The following is a 14,284-nucleotide window of genomic DNA, read 5'->3' as shown; positions in this document are numbered from 1 at the left end:
ATATACATATACACACACACACACACAAGTGCAAAATTGACTCTTGAAGAAATATCAAGGGTGCAAATATGTATTTGGAACTCATTCTAATAAAAAGAGTAGCTAAAATAATATAGACGGTGAGCTCCAATGAAAGACAAGATCATCATCAGAAGGCAGAAGATCAAGACTTGGAAAATGCCTACATTTAGAAGACAGATGAGCAAGAACCCAGAGTCTGGCCTGAGTTATGATCAGGTATTTATTTGATAACATTATCTGATGGGCTTAGGAGAATTTCTTTTCTGGTTTTAGGAAATTTGATTATCATTATGTGAGGTCTGAAGTGTGCATCTATCAGTCTAATCAAGCTGTTTAGATTTCCTAAGGTACTAAATATTCAAAAGCATGCAATACTATTTAAAAGTAGTTGTTCCAAAAATATGGGAGCTGAACCAAAATCTTCAATAATGATACATCTAGAGATGATGTACTTATAGATCAAAGAGAGTCTCAAAAACCAATACTCCCACGGGCAAGGGAATAACCAAGTTTGTTGCGGTTTCCAATGAATGACATCAGCCCCATGTAGGTCTCAATCAAAATGGGTTCAGTTAACACCATCAGTCCCTTTCCTCTTTCAGATCCACTGGAACTCTTGAGTGCATTCTGGATAGCTGGAACAAGCTTAGATGTGAACCCAGACAACTGAAGAGGAAAAGAAGGCAGAGTTAGTGACTGCAGATGGTCCAGATGAACCCAATCCCCAGGCAGTCCTTACAAAAGTTGACCACATTCGGGGGCCGCAGTTATTCTTACTTCTTAAACTGGAATTGTTTCTCAGAATTGTTAACGTTGCTTCTGTTACTCTTTTAATGAATTAATCAGTTAATAAATGATGGAGATAAAATCACCTGCTTTATCTTGTTTATTTTTATTATTCATAATTTGTACAACCCTAAGAAATGAGTTTAATAAATGTTTGCCAATAATCTATTACGAATCAGACACCTGTTGTGTGCTACTGAAGATTTAAAGACAAGGAGGATACAGTCTCTGCCTTCACAGAATTGACGCTCTAATAATCTAAGAAATGAATTTGTAATGATTATACAAAACTCCCAAAAATAAATAGCACAAAGAGGCGTAAGATGCTAAAGGAACACAAAAGAGGGAGAAATCATACATGGTAAGAGAATCAGGAATGACTTGAAAAGGCAACTCTTGAGACAATCCTTTAAGGGTTCATAGGGTTTCAACCAGTGAAATGGGTAAGGGAGGGCCTCCTTGACATCTGCTGTTTTCCAACCCAGTATCCTTTCCACCATTTGAGATTCTTCTACTAATAAGAGTATTTCAATTTTCCTATGGAGAGTCATCCTCTTCCATCGAGGTCAAGTAGTTTAAATGCAACTGACTTTAGCACATAACTGAAGTCTAACCAATTAGAGGAATCCATTCCTCTGGTTACAGACATTGGTTCAGGGATGGGTACATGACCAATGTGATTGCAAAGACTACAAGCCTGGGAGGTATGCATGGTCATTTTTGCTACACATGGGGAGAATTTGACTGAGAATGAAGCCAACAAAGGTGAAAGAACTAAGACATGGAGAGATATGAATTCTTCATAAAGGTATTTGAATTACTAGATCAGCCTACAGTGAACTTTTAAGTTAAATGAGTGAAAAAAAAAATTCCTTGTTTTGGTCAAGCCAAGTCAAATTGAGTGAAGAGGAGAATAATGCAGGGAGCATTCCAGAGATATAAACAAGGAAAAGAACTGAAAAAGTTCATACCTTTGTATTTCCATTAAGCTATTTTATATCCATTATCTCATTCAAATATAAACCTATCAGGTAGGTAACAGAAGTTATCATCATTTCCATGTTAGAAACCAAGGCTCATAAAGGTAAATGATTTATCCAAAGTCACTTCACTTTCTGTATCATAGTTTAAAAAAAACAACAGAAAACAGTTGGAATAAGGGCCTACTCACAATGAGATCCAAATCTGTTTCCTAGGCAACTGGATCATTAATCGAAATGAAAACTCTTAGAATATATTCCAATATCAATTCAAATTATTAAGCGTACTATATAAATTGTTCTTCTCATTTCTCTATCAGGAGGCCAATCTTTTCTTTAAGAGACTAAAACAAGAGTGATGCTTCAACAAAGAAATCTTTTACCATAATTCAATTTTCTATGTAGGTTTTATCCTGGATTCTTAATTTTATACCGAATTGATCTCAGACAAACCACTTCTCCACATTTGGTTTAGAATTTAGAATCTAGAATGTATCTAGTGTTGGTAATTGACCAAACCCATAAGCAAGAAAATAAGAAAGGGGGGAAAAAGTCATGCAAATGAAGCTTCTGTAATTTGCTAGCAGTGTGACACTGTAAATTTCCTTTCCCTTTTTGAGCTGCAGTTTGCTCTTTTTATAAGAGACATTAAAATCTGTTGCCTAGATAATATCAGAAGAAAAACAGTGATTGATTATAAGACAACATAGAATTTGCTTGAATACCTGAATATCTGTGGATTTTTTACAATAAACTAAGGTATTTTCCCTCTACTTTTCTTTAAAGTAATATTTACCTAATTGGATAATATAAAAAACATTAATTTTAAAAAACTATGCTCACTTCCTTGATGTTAAAGAATCTAACAGACAAGTAGGGTTTTGTTTGTTCTCCATGCGTTTCTTGAATAGCAACAAAAATAGACAGAAGGTACCTCTTATTACCAGTACCTGCACGCTCTTTGACACCTTAAAAGGGATCTAAATATGGGTTACTGAATAAACAAACTATAGGTACATAATATGGGGGATTCTCGAAGGAAAGACATACTTTCAACCAACTCTATCAGTGCTTTAGTTAATTGGATAAGAAAAGCAGAAAAAAGTTTTCTTTCTTCAACTTCCAAAAGAGGAACAGCAAAAAAGGAAGAATAATTTAATAACATGGGCTTTTAATCTCTGTGTTTTAAAATCATGGAATTTCAAAGTCAGAAGTGATCTTAATTTTACCAATTCTAGCCACTCATCTAATGTTTCATTTGTCTTGCCACATCCTCACCAAGAAGCCACATTCCTCTACATAATTATATCCAATGCTGTGGAACTCATTGCTATCTGAGCACATCCATGTCATCACCGTGTATAATGGGGAAATGCTTTGGATTACATATAGAGGGACCGGGTATGTTTCCTTGCACTATCAGTAACTGATGGTTAGACCTTGGAAAAATAATTTAATCTCACTGAGCCTTAGTTTACACATCCGAAAATGGGAAAATAATAATAATAACAATATAAAACTAAATTAATCAGACTGTTGTATGTATTTAAGTGAATTATTTGAATGTATTTTGTAAAGCATATTATTCATAGATATAAATATTAACATTATTTATAGGCAGAAAAGATTTCAGCTTCTTTAATTCGATTCCCTTGAATTCCATACTTTGAGTGCCAATTTCCTTAATATGTATCACAGACATCAGAAAGCACTTATTTTAAAACTGTGATATATGCTTTTCTAAAGTAACAAAGATGCTAAAGGATACATTAAATTCTACTTAGAAACCATAGATTCTACTCAAAAAACATGGCTTGAGCATCAAAGTATCTCCTCCAAGACATTTATCAATTATAAAGGGAAAAATACTAACTTTCCAGAAGAGAAACCCAGCATACAACATCATTACCAAAATTAAACACAGATAAAACAAAATGGCATTGGGTAAACATATAGCTGGTAAACAAACTGAAAAATCACATATAATTTTTAACATTAAGAAGCAAAATTTGGCACGAGAAGAGTTAGTCTTAACAGAGTTAAACACAAAGTGGAATTAACAACTAAAATCACACTCAGGAAAATAATATTAAAAATAACATCTTCAGAAGAAAATGTATAATAGCTATATTTAAAATGCACAAAAATCAAATTTTTGTTGTAAATGTTGCAAAAGGAAGAATCCATTCAGTGGAATTTTTCAGAAAAAAACATTTAAAAATTGAAAAGTGTTTAACTGTTTTGAATGGAAAATTATTCAATGAACTCAATTGCCTCAATGTAATGCATGTCAGAAAATGCAATATTAATGAAAATTTACTAATGTTTGTATCATTTTGATACCGGTTTATATTAAGATATAGAGGTAAGAGAAGTAAAATAACAATGTTTTCGTGAATCTGTTTTACTTTTAAACATTTCTCCATGATTAATTGAAAACTTCGACAATCTTAAGGAACTACTAATTACAACTTTTTTCTTAATTTAGGTTTTAAAATCTTTTTATTTTGAAATAATTTTAGACTTACAGAAAATATAGTAGAGTTCCCATGTACCGGTCATTCAAACTGTTCTAACAACTTACATAACTATAATATAGTCATCAAAACCTGGAAATTCAACATCGGTGCAATAATATTAACTAAACTACAGACCTTGTTCAAATTTCACTGTTTTTTGTTGTGTTTTTCTTAATGTCCTCCATCTGTTCCAGCATTCAGTCCACGATCTCTTTATACATTTCATTGTTCTTCTATTTTCCTCTACACTGTCAAAGTTTCTCAGTCTTTCCACTGTTTTCATGATCTTGGAACTTTTGATGAATACTGGTCAGTTATTTTGTAGACTATCTCTTAACTTGGATTTATCTGATGTTTTCTCATGATTAGATTGAGGCCTGTTTTTTGTTTTGTTTTGTTTTGTTTTGTTTTGTTTTTGGCAAAGATACTGCAGAAACTACGTTGAATCCTGTTACTGCCTCATTTTGCAGGCTCACAATGCCTGTATGTCTCATTACTAGTGGTGATGGTCTTAACCTTGATCACTTATCAGATGAAAAGGTATCTAAAATCATTCAAAAAATATTGATGAAGCACTTGCATTCTACTCCAGGTATGCTCTAAGTGCTGTAAGTAGACAGGAAAGAATCCTGTTCTCGTGGAACTTACATTCTTGTGGTATGAGACAAAAAGCAAAAATAGATACAAGTGATTTTGATATCGATAAATTCTAGGAGGAAAATAAAATGTTGTAAAGGGATAGAGAGTAATGGGATTGAGAGTTACTTTATATATCATATTCAGGGCAACGCTTTCTAAGGAAGCCTTGAACTGAGGCCCAAATGATAAAAAAGAGGCAGCCATTTAGAGAAGGTATTCTAGGAAGAAAATAACAGCATTGCTAAGGCTGTGAGGTAGGGATGCTTAGTTTATTTAAGGAACACGGAAAATGCCTGTAAGACTGGATTATCATGATCAAAAGAAGGAGGTCCGAGTATTAGGCATGAAGAATCTTGTGGGTCATCTTAGGAACTTTGAATCAAAGTGGTTTCAAGGACAAGTTTAATGTTGTATGTTTGGTTTTTGTTTTGTTTTTAAAATAATTCTGGCTGCTGTTTGGAGAATTTACTGTTAGGTTTAAGAATGGAAGGAGGAAGGTAAGACAAGTTTGTAGGTCCGTTCAGTACTCCAGGCAAGAGATGATTGTGGCTTGGACAAGACAGCAGTGGTGAACATGGGAACTGATTGAATTGGGAATTTTTTTTTTTCTCTTCGAAATAGAGCAGCAGAACGTGCTGGTCTGATTGAATATAGGAGGTGATGAGAACTGAGGAATCAAAGATGACATCTAGATTTTGGTCTGAGTAGTTGGGTAGGTAGTGATATCAGTACTGAGCTGGAAAAGCTGTGGCAATAAGGTTTGGAAGTGGTGAGGTGCAGGGATCAAGGATTCTGTATGAGATGTGTGTTGTTTGAGATGTCTAACCAGTAAGCCTCTTACAGATTTACAATAGTCAGCTGGAGACATGAGCCTGGACCATGAAGAATATATAGATGTAAATATCCATGTCTATAGTTAAAAAATCCATAATCATAATTATAGATCCAGAATTCAAGGACAATATTCATAAGGTGAAGTTAATAGCCTAAACAAGATAAGACATAAGGCGGGCGCTAGAAATCAACAAATTTAGAAAATTTTTGTTGGACAAGATGCTACATACTAGGAGCAATGTACAAGGGGTCTAATAGCTTAACTGAGGGTCAAGTGTTCCAAGATGTGTCCAATGCTAAATGACTATTAAGCAACAGAGCAAGGTCTTGGACCCAGGTCTCCTGACTTAAGTCCTAAAGTCCATTCTGTTATAAAATACTACTACTATAAGCAGTAAAATTCTAATATTTAGGAAAGTATCTGTGTTCCTTATTTTCAAAAGGGAGAGAAGAAATAATCAGACTCAGGAATTTTCAAACCATGTTCCTTGGAACACTAGATTTCCTTATAAGGTGGGTGACCATAAAATTTATCATTCAAACCAGGATTCTTTTGAAAAGAAAGGAAGTTCCTTTATTAATAATGTTGGGACAACAGAGTCTTAAGGGTTTGGTGAGAGGGTGTGGAAGAAAAGGAAGAAGCCGAGCAGGTTACCTGCTTCAGTTCCGGCAATCACATCAGTTAGAGCTGTTCTATTTTTATCAGTTTTGTATATTTGGGGTCTGAATAAGATTCTATTTTAAAAAGGCTTTTTTTAAAAAAACATTTAAAAAAAAACCCAATGCTGTACTAAGCTTGCGTAGGAAACTCTAGCTCTGACTATTCAATCCACAAAGATCTATAATGCCCATGTTTCTATTCATCTTTCAAAACCAAGTTCAAATCCTATCTATCCCATAATGTCATCCCACACATTTAAAGAAAAAGTTAATTTTTTGTTCTATTACATTTCATTTATACCTCCACTCAAATATTTCATTCAGTTTTCTAAGAATTAAGAGGCTGTCTGTCTATACAACTAAACCAAGATTTCTCTACCTTGGGATTATTGCTATTTTGGGCCGGATAACTCTTTGCTGAAGGGGATGATGTCCTCTGAATTTTAAGATGTTAAGAAGAATCCCTAGCTTCTATCCACTAGAAACCAGTAGCATCCCACCCCAGGTGTGACAACCAAAATTATCTCCAGACATTACCAAATGTCCTCCAAGGGCAAAATGATCCCCTGTTGAGAACCACAGAACTAAAGAAAGTATAGCACGATGTAACAGGAGTATTGAGACCAAATAGACCTGGCCTTAATTTGCAAATATGGCACTCACTAGCTGTGTGACTTTGGGCAAGTTATCTAACCTCTCTGAATTTTATAGTTCCTTTTCTGTAAAATATGGCTATTAATAGCACCAAAAATATATGCGGGTGCCAAAAAACGCATACACATTTTAAGAGATGTTATCTATATATTACTTTTCAAAGTTGAATTGAATTATAGTAGCAAGTGTAGTATGGCATTCGCTCAAAAGACAGCGTTAATCAAATGAATGCTATCGTCACCATGTGACAGGCAGGACAATCAAAGAAAATGGCGGAAGCACGGTTGTCGTTCCAGGAGCACAAGACCATTTTAAAGCGGTATTTGAAATTCGAGAATGTTGTGGAAGTACAACAACAATGGAGGTGTGAGTATGCAACAGAACCTCCAATATGTCTAACAATTGCACATATTTGTGATAAGTTTGACATGCATAGCACTGTGTGTGACGTGCACAAGGAAAGATCCAGGAGGCCTCTCAGAGCAACAAGTTCTGCTTCTCTTCTGCTATGGGGTTGGAACAATTTACACACTCGCCACAGAAGTCTACCAAATAATGTTCACCATAATCAGAAGTGTCTGGAAACTGATGGTAACCGCTTTGAGCACCTCTTGTAATTACAGAAGTCAAGCGTGACTTGTATTCATCTTTTGCTATGGGTATATATTTTAATACAGTTTTTTCCTTTCTTAAAATATACATACATTTTTAGTATCCTTTGTATTTTGTAAAGATTAAACCAATTTTAATAAATAAGAGGTTTGTATATAAGCTCTCTGTGTGTGTACGCACATGATCAGATATTTCAGAAGAGTTGGGGAAGTCAAATGTGATGAGACTAGAATTTGGAGTCATGTTGCAAAGGCCAGAAAGGAAGCCTATTACTAATAATTAATAAATATTGTCAATAAATCATTATCATCATATTAAAATATGGTTTCCTAAAGGCCAAAGTCCCATTCACCTTAACACTTCCATTGCCAATGACCTCTGGATTGTCAAAATGCTTTTTCATAGATCAATAAATGTTTTCAAATTAGATTACTGAATGCTTCCTCAGTCTTCATCATAAGTTTCATTTCATGAGAATCCTTTGTTGTCTCAGAATCTAAGTAATGAAAAGAACTTCTGACACAGTTTCATACCCAATGAACTTGGCATTTCGTTAGAGTCAGATGCACTTTATTTCTAGTCATTTCTGTGAGCCCTCTAAAAGTGGGAGGGGCCAGGAAGACAGAACAAGCAGTACACTAAAGGAGAGGCAGACAAAAGGCCAAGTCCCCAAGCTGGCTCTTGGGCGGTTCAAGCACCTGAACTCAATCTGTGTGACAGGAAAGTGGTGTCATCTGATATGAATGCCACCAGCCACATACTTTTCTCTAAAAGCTTTTATACACCCACCCCTGCTCCTTCTTTTATTCCCGTCTCAAAAAATGGAGGGTCAAGTTTTAACAACTCTGATTACATAGGGGCTGTGTGTTGGTTAGGGTAAGCATAGCAGTGCGTGCGTGCGTGCGTGTGTGTGTGTGTGTGTGTGTGTGTGTGTGTGTGAGCACTGAGGGGTGGGGTGGGGAGTGTTGAATGTTCTTCACTTTATAACAATTATTTATCAGTTGAGTGACTGGGCCCCTGGTTTGCTTCAGGTTCTGTCTGCCAGCAGTTCACTGCCCAGAGTCTCAGTTTTCCTTATTACAACCATCACTTGCTTCCTGTTTACACTGGGTAAAGAAACCTGGTTTCATGCCCGCAGGTCCACATTCCTCAGCTGAGCAGGTTTTCTAAGCCTTCAGGCTATATGTTTCAATCTCCCTATGTAGAAAGTGAAGCATGCTGGGATAAAGAGTAAGTCCATCCAATACTGGAAACCACTTGGGAAATCACACAGCTGGACAGAATGTCAATATCATCCTTGCACATTTTACCTTGAATTATCTTTATGGAGATACCGTAACTGTGGGTATGTTCCAGTGTGTAAAGAGAAAAAAGAGGATAAGGTAGAAGCTTCTTTCCTACAAAAGAGAGGTTTCTACACATCTTAATTTGCATACTCATCGTATTCCATTCCTCCAACTGTCCCATCAACACATGTGTGAACACACACACACACATACTTTATACTCAAGCTGAAATTAACTACTCTTTATCCAAGAACATTTCATATACCTTTGTAATTTTCAGCTTCTAACCATGTTTCATTTACTTAAAATATCTTCCCCCACTTTCTTTAATGCTTAAAGCATTCATGCCTTGAATTTCACATCAAATGTCATCACACCTGTTAACTTTAGAAGATACCTGTTTCCTCTTCGGGGCTCCCACAAAACCTTGTGAATCCCTCTATGAACAGTCTTAGCACATTGAATTATAATTTGTTAATTACCATTTTTTGCCTTCTCCTTCTCCACTATAAATGTCCGGGGAGCCAAATCTGTTTTATTCTTCTTGGTATCCCATGATACTAGCACATTACTTCGCATGTAGTATTAAAATGTCAGGTAGGTACTCAGTGACTATTTGTTGAATTGATGTGGAGGGAAACCAAAGGGCTAAGATACACTTGTAAAGCTACATTTTGATCGCTAAAATATTCACTTTCATAATTCCCTTGAAAGGAAACATAAAGATGCCAGAAAGAAATAAAATGTTAGTCTGCAGATCACTTAGATTTGGCTGTAGAACTTCCATGACCCATTCACTATGATTCACCAGCTCTGGGCTCAGTCACTAGTCTCTCCCAGCAAGACTATAAACACACTCCAACAACACACCAAGGCAATTGAAAGAGGAGAGATAAGGCTACAGGCTGAAAATGTAAAGTGGATGAAACAATTGAGGATAACTTACCCTGGTCATAATGTATACTATTATATCACATCAATGAACACATACACATGCACACAAAGCCCCTTCAGTTTTATGTCTGTTCTTCTCCACATTAGCTAATTGTTTGGGTGTGAAAATAGAGCTGCTTTATTGTAATATCTTAGTCAATTCACTTAATCACTCTTAGTACCCTCATTTTTAAAATTGGATATAGCTGTCCTGACCTCAAAGGGTTTTTGTTGTTTGAATTACGTGAAAACATGCAAACTGCAATAAATAAATATAAAGAATAATGATATAATATTACATGAAATTATTTTCATGTCTGGTAATGATATAATATATAATCAATGCCAAAAGACGATTATTTTCTATTTTCACAACTGTTTTTGTGTAAATAATGCAAAATATGCTCATGCAGAGATTGGAAAATGTTGGTAAGGCTCAGAGATAAGCAAGAATGTCTGGACAGAGGTCATTTGACCATCATATTTCCCAGGTGTAGAAGTGACATAGTGAAATAGATTTTTTTTTAAAGTGTATTTTGACATAGTATTGCATAAATCTGATAGTGATTTTTTTTTTTTTATCAGATCTCAATTTCTAACTGCCTGAAACCAACTCAACCCCATGTTCCATGGACATCTCAATCTCATCATGCCCTAAACTGAACCTCCAAACTTGCTCTGTTTAGCGTTGTACCCCATTCAAATTAGTGGAATCACCACCTACTCAAGCCAGAAACCATGTCATCTTTGACCGCTTCCTCTCCTTCACTTACTATATATATCCTGTGAGTTTCCGGTATCCTGACTATCTCAAAATGTCTTCATCTTCTCTCCACTCTTATTGCCCTAACTTGGGTTAAACCTGCATACCTACTTTTTTCTTTGAGATATTAAAAGTATGGTGGGGAATATACAAAACTCCAGGTACACTGAATTACTCTGTGTCTAAGAGCATCCCTGGTACCTTCATGTGCTTCCACTCCTCTTCATTTGATCTTCTGTGTTAGTTCATTAATACTCATTTAAAAATCTTTGAATTTTTATCTGCCTCCTCTGTTAAGCAGTGCCTTCCACAAAAGGAAGAATCTTGTCTCATTTTTCTTTGTATCTTTAACAATAGTCATAATACCTATACTTTGTAGATGTCAGAAAATATTTGTTAGATTCCAAGTGTTGTAGAAGAAAAGATTCTGAGTGAAAAATAAATTTGGATTTTTAAAATATATTTTTTAAAGTAATAAGTTATTTCATTAAATTGTAAGCAATTTGAAAATTTTGACTGTGTGTAACTCAGCTCTACCTGATTCCCTTTCCTGCACCATAATAGTTTTGTTAAATTAAATTGTTTCAGGTATTTGATTTAGTTACGCATTTCCCCATATTCTTCTACTTTTTTTCTGTTTTATTCACAAGGGAAATGGAAAAACTAGTTTATATCACCCTTTTAACATCTTACGTTATGCCAAAATATTCATATAAAAGGTATTCTATATCCCCAGAATTACCTTTCTTCTTATTTATTTTTTATGTTAATATAACTGGGACTTACTCTAAGCCAATCTTGGAAAATGTCCTAAACATAAATAATATTGTGACATAAAACCAACAACAAAAGAAAAGCTAAGACTCAACTGGATCAGACTACTCATCATCTCACATTCCAGATGAAGATCACTTGTTTTCCTAGAGAGCTGGGACTTGGGGTGGTCTTTGACTAAGAAATGGCTTGGCAAATGGAAGTGCCAGACTGTTGCCAGGAAGAAAAAAAACAAGACTTTGGAAGAATGACTTAAGGAGAAAAACCTTAAAAGCAACATACTTAGATCCACAAAGTAGTTTGATTGACTGAAAACCAACCAACCAACTAACCAATCATTCATGATGCTCAAATTCACACATATGGACACATACAGACACACACCCCATCCAAAAAGAGCTGTATGAACATCAAGTTTCCCTTAGTCTTGGCTAATCGGAAGGCTTGGGGAAAATTTAATGTTCCAGTCTACTAATTATATTCATGGGTATGTAGGAAATAACAATTCCATGCCTCTTTCCATATTTAGCTTTCATCTTCCTTTTTAAATTATTTGATCGTATTTATGTATAGCAGAAAACAACAACGCACTAACAGGTATTAGAGTAATGCAGTGGCATTTCTCTGAAGTTAACAGAACCAGATTCCCTTTAAAAGTAGGGAATGGCTTTGGAAAGTTACATTGTTAAGCTTTTTGAGTTGGAATAATAGGTGTTAAAAAAAAAGAAACAGATAAACTACTCTGTACTGTTAATAAGAAAAAATTGAAACAGGGTTTTATAGAGGGGGAAAGAACAGGGTAGAGAAGAGAGGAAAGAAGACTATGCAACAATGCATCAGAGTATCATTATTAATAAGGTCTCTTAAAAACAGGGCACTCTGATACTCCATTTGAAGTTTGGGGCAGTATTATGATATAGACTCCCACTGTCTCCCCCGAAGCCCTCGGTGAGTGTACCATCACATAAATGCCTTTGAGCTGGTGTTATACTGTTCTTACTGGTTTTCATTTTTTGTTTGGTTAACATTGGGTGGTAAAGAGGCTGGGATGGTAATGCTTGGGTTGAGTCACACTGGGGTGGTGATGCTTGGATTGAGGCACAGTGAAATAGGAGACTCGCAGGAAGAGTATCAACACTATCCTTAAAATGAACTAATTTAGTGCCTGCAATAGCTTGAAGACAGAGGTAAAGCTTGAGCCCCTGAGGACATTTGCATGAATCTGGAGAGGACCACTGACTTTTCCTAAGAGCAGAATGGGATGCAAGCCACCTATACTATATTAGGGGGAACGAAGACCCCATCCAACCTTTAACCACATATATTTTGTTTCAAGTCCTTTTTGGAATGGGGGGGATTTATGTGAGTCAATAAAATATTTGTTTATGTGCATAAATAGGCGTATTTAAAATAATGCAAAAAATGTAATGTATACCATTTAACCACAGAAGACTTTGGAGGCAGATTGCAGTGTTCTGTATTGATAGCAAATGAAGAGTTGTGATGTTCTGAAATGAATGCCAGCAGGTAACAGTAAACATAGAAATGGCAGAGAAGGCAAGGATTTCTAGGCCGAGAAGTGCACTTGTATGTGTTGAAAATATAGCGTTTGATCTTTTACTGCATGTACAGCTCCAACTGTTTTACTTAGACTTCTTAGAGTACTCTAGTGCTGCTTTTAAGTTTCCTTGGGGAAGAAGAAATAACAGTAAAAGGGACTTTCCCTGCCACTAATAAATTTAAAAATCTACTTGGGGAGATAAGACTTAAAGACATAAAAATACTATTAATGGCTTTACAGTTTATGGAGCATTTTTATACACATTCTCTTCTTTAAGTTTACAATGATCCAATGAAGTTGGAAGGAAGGGCAGTGTTCATTATTTCCATGTAGAGATAAGACTACCAAGATCCAGAGAGAAAAGTGACTTAAGCATGACCACAGAGCATTACCTGACTTCATACCTCACACTATTCCACATTCCACTGAATACAATTAAAATTTAATTATATAGAGAAAATTATATGCACCCTGTGGGCAATAAACACAGTCAGACAAATACAAGTATTGCAAATTTTAAACAATATTACATTATAATGTCTCACTAAGAAATTATCAAGGAGGGAACAGCATGGTATGGTTAATATACATATTACATATTTTTTTTCATATATGAAACAGCTCCATTGCGTACTAAAAAAAGTTATATAAACCTATTAAAGTTTTGAGCTCTATAAACCCTGGGTTGTATCTTATCTTTTTTTTTTTTGACTGTACCTGTTTTAGAAGTACAAAACTTTATCAACAAAGTTAATCCAAGAGTGAATCCCAAACTGCCTCCTACCTTGCAAATTTCGAGGAACTGCTCACTGGTGTATTTCACAGGATGCTCAGTGAAGGTAGCATAAGGCATCTCAGTGGACCACGGGTTCCAACGGGACAAAAGAGACTGCTGTTCTGGGCTCCCCCAGTAGATCCTAAGGCCGTCTCCTTGTCTCCTACAAGAAAGGAGTTTTCCTTTAGGTTGGCCATTTCCATTAGATTAAAACAAAAAGGAAAGTGTGGGAAAGGAATGCAATGCCTCAGTCAGCCTTTATATTGCTGCTAAGTGGCTTAACTATCAACTAGTTGAATTGTTCCAGGGAATTTAGGAGAAGAAAAAGATTAATTTGCTTTCAAACATGATGAATTCAGAGTGTTGAAAATTCCATGTGTAAATGCCTAGATGGAAATGTGACTCTGTTGGTCAGAACAGAGGTTAGGGCTGGATATTTGAATACTCACTTTGTGACAACATTTTAATAGTAAGAGTTAAAATAGAA

General features: G+C 35.5%; 1 protein-coding gene across 2 annotated transcripts in view; it reads right to left on the bottom strand.

Moving 5' to 3' along the window:
• Positions 1 to 268: 268 nt before the first annotated feature.
• The window catches only part of TPRG1 (tumor protein p63 regulated 1), a 157,376-nt gene continuing 143,360 nt past the window's right edge, over positions 269 to 14,284 (bottom strand). For both annotated transcript variants that reach the window (XM_074337140.1, XM_019743142.2), the window contains exons 5-6: positions 13,807 to 13,960; positions 269 to 687 (exon numbers count right to left, since the gene is read on the bottom strand). In XM_074337140.1, the coding sequence (XP_074193241.1) occupies positions 493 to 687; positions 13,807 to 13,960 (349 nt within the window). In that variant the 3' untranslated portion in view covers positions 269 to 492. The remainder of the gene's footprint in view (positions 688 to 13,806; positions 13,961 to 14,284) is intronic.

The sequence above is a fragment of the Rhinolophus sinicus genome, linkage group LG01 (genome assembly GCF_036562045.2).
Source record: "Rhinolophus sinicus isolate RSC01 linkage group LG01, ASM3656204v1, whole genome shotgun sequence".
Classification (NCBI taxonomy): Eukaryota; Metazoa; Chordata; class Mammalia; order Chiroptera; family Rhinolophidae; genus Rhinolophus; species Rhinolophus sinicus.
The sequence above is the reverse complement of the archived record's forward strand: the minus strand, read 5'-3'. Positions and strand labels throughout refer to the sequence as shown.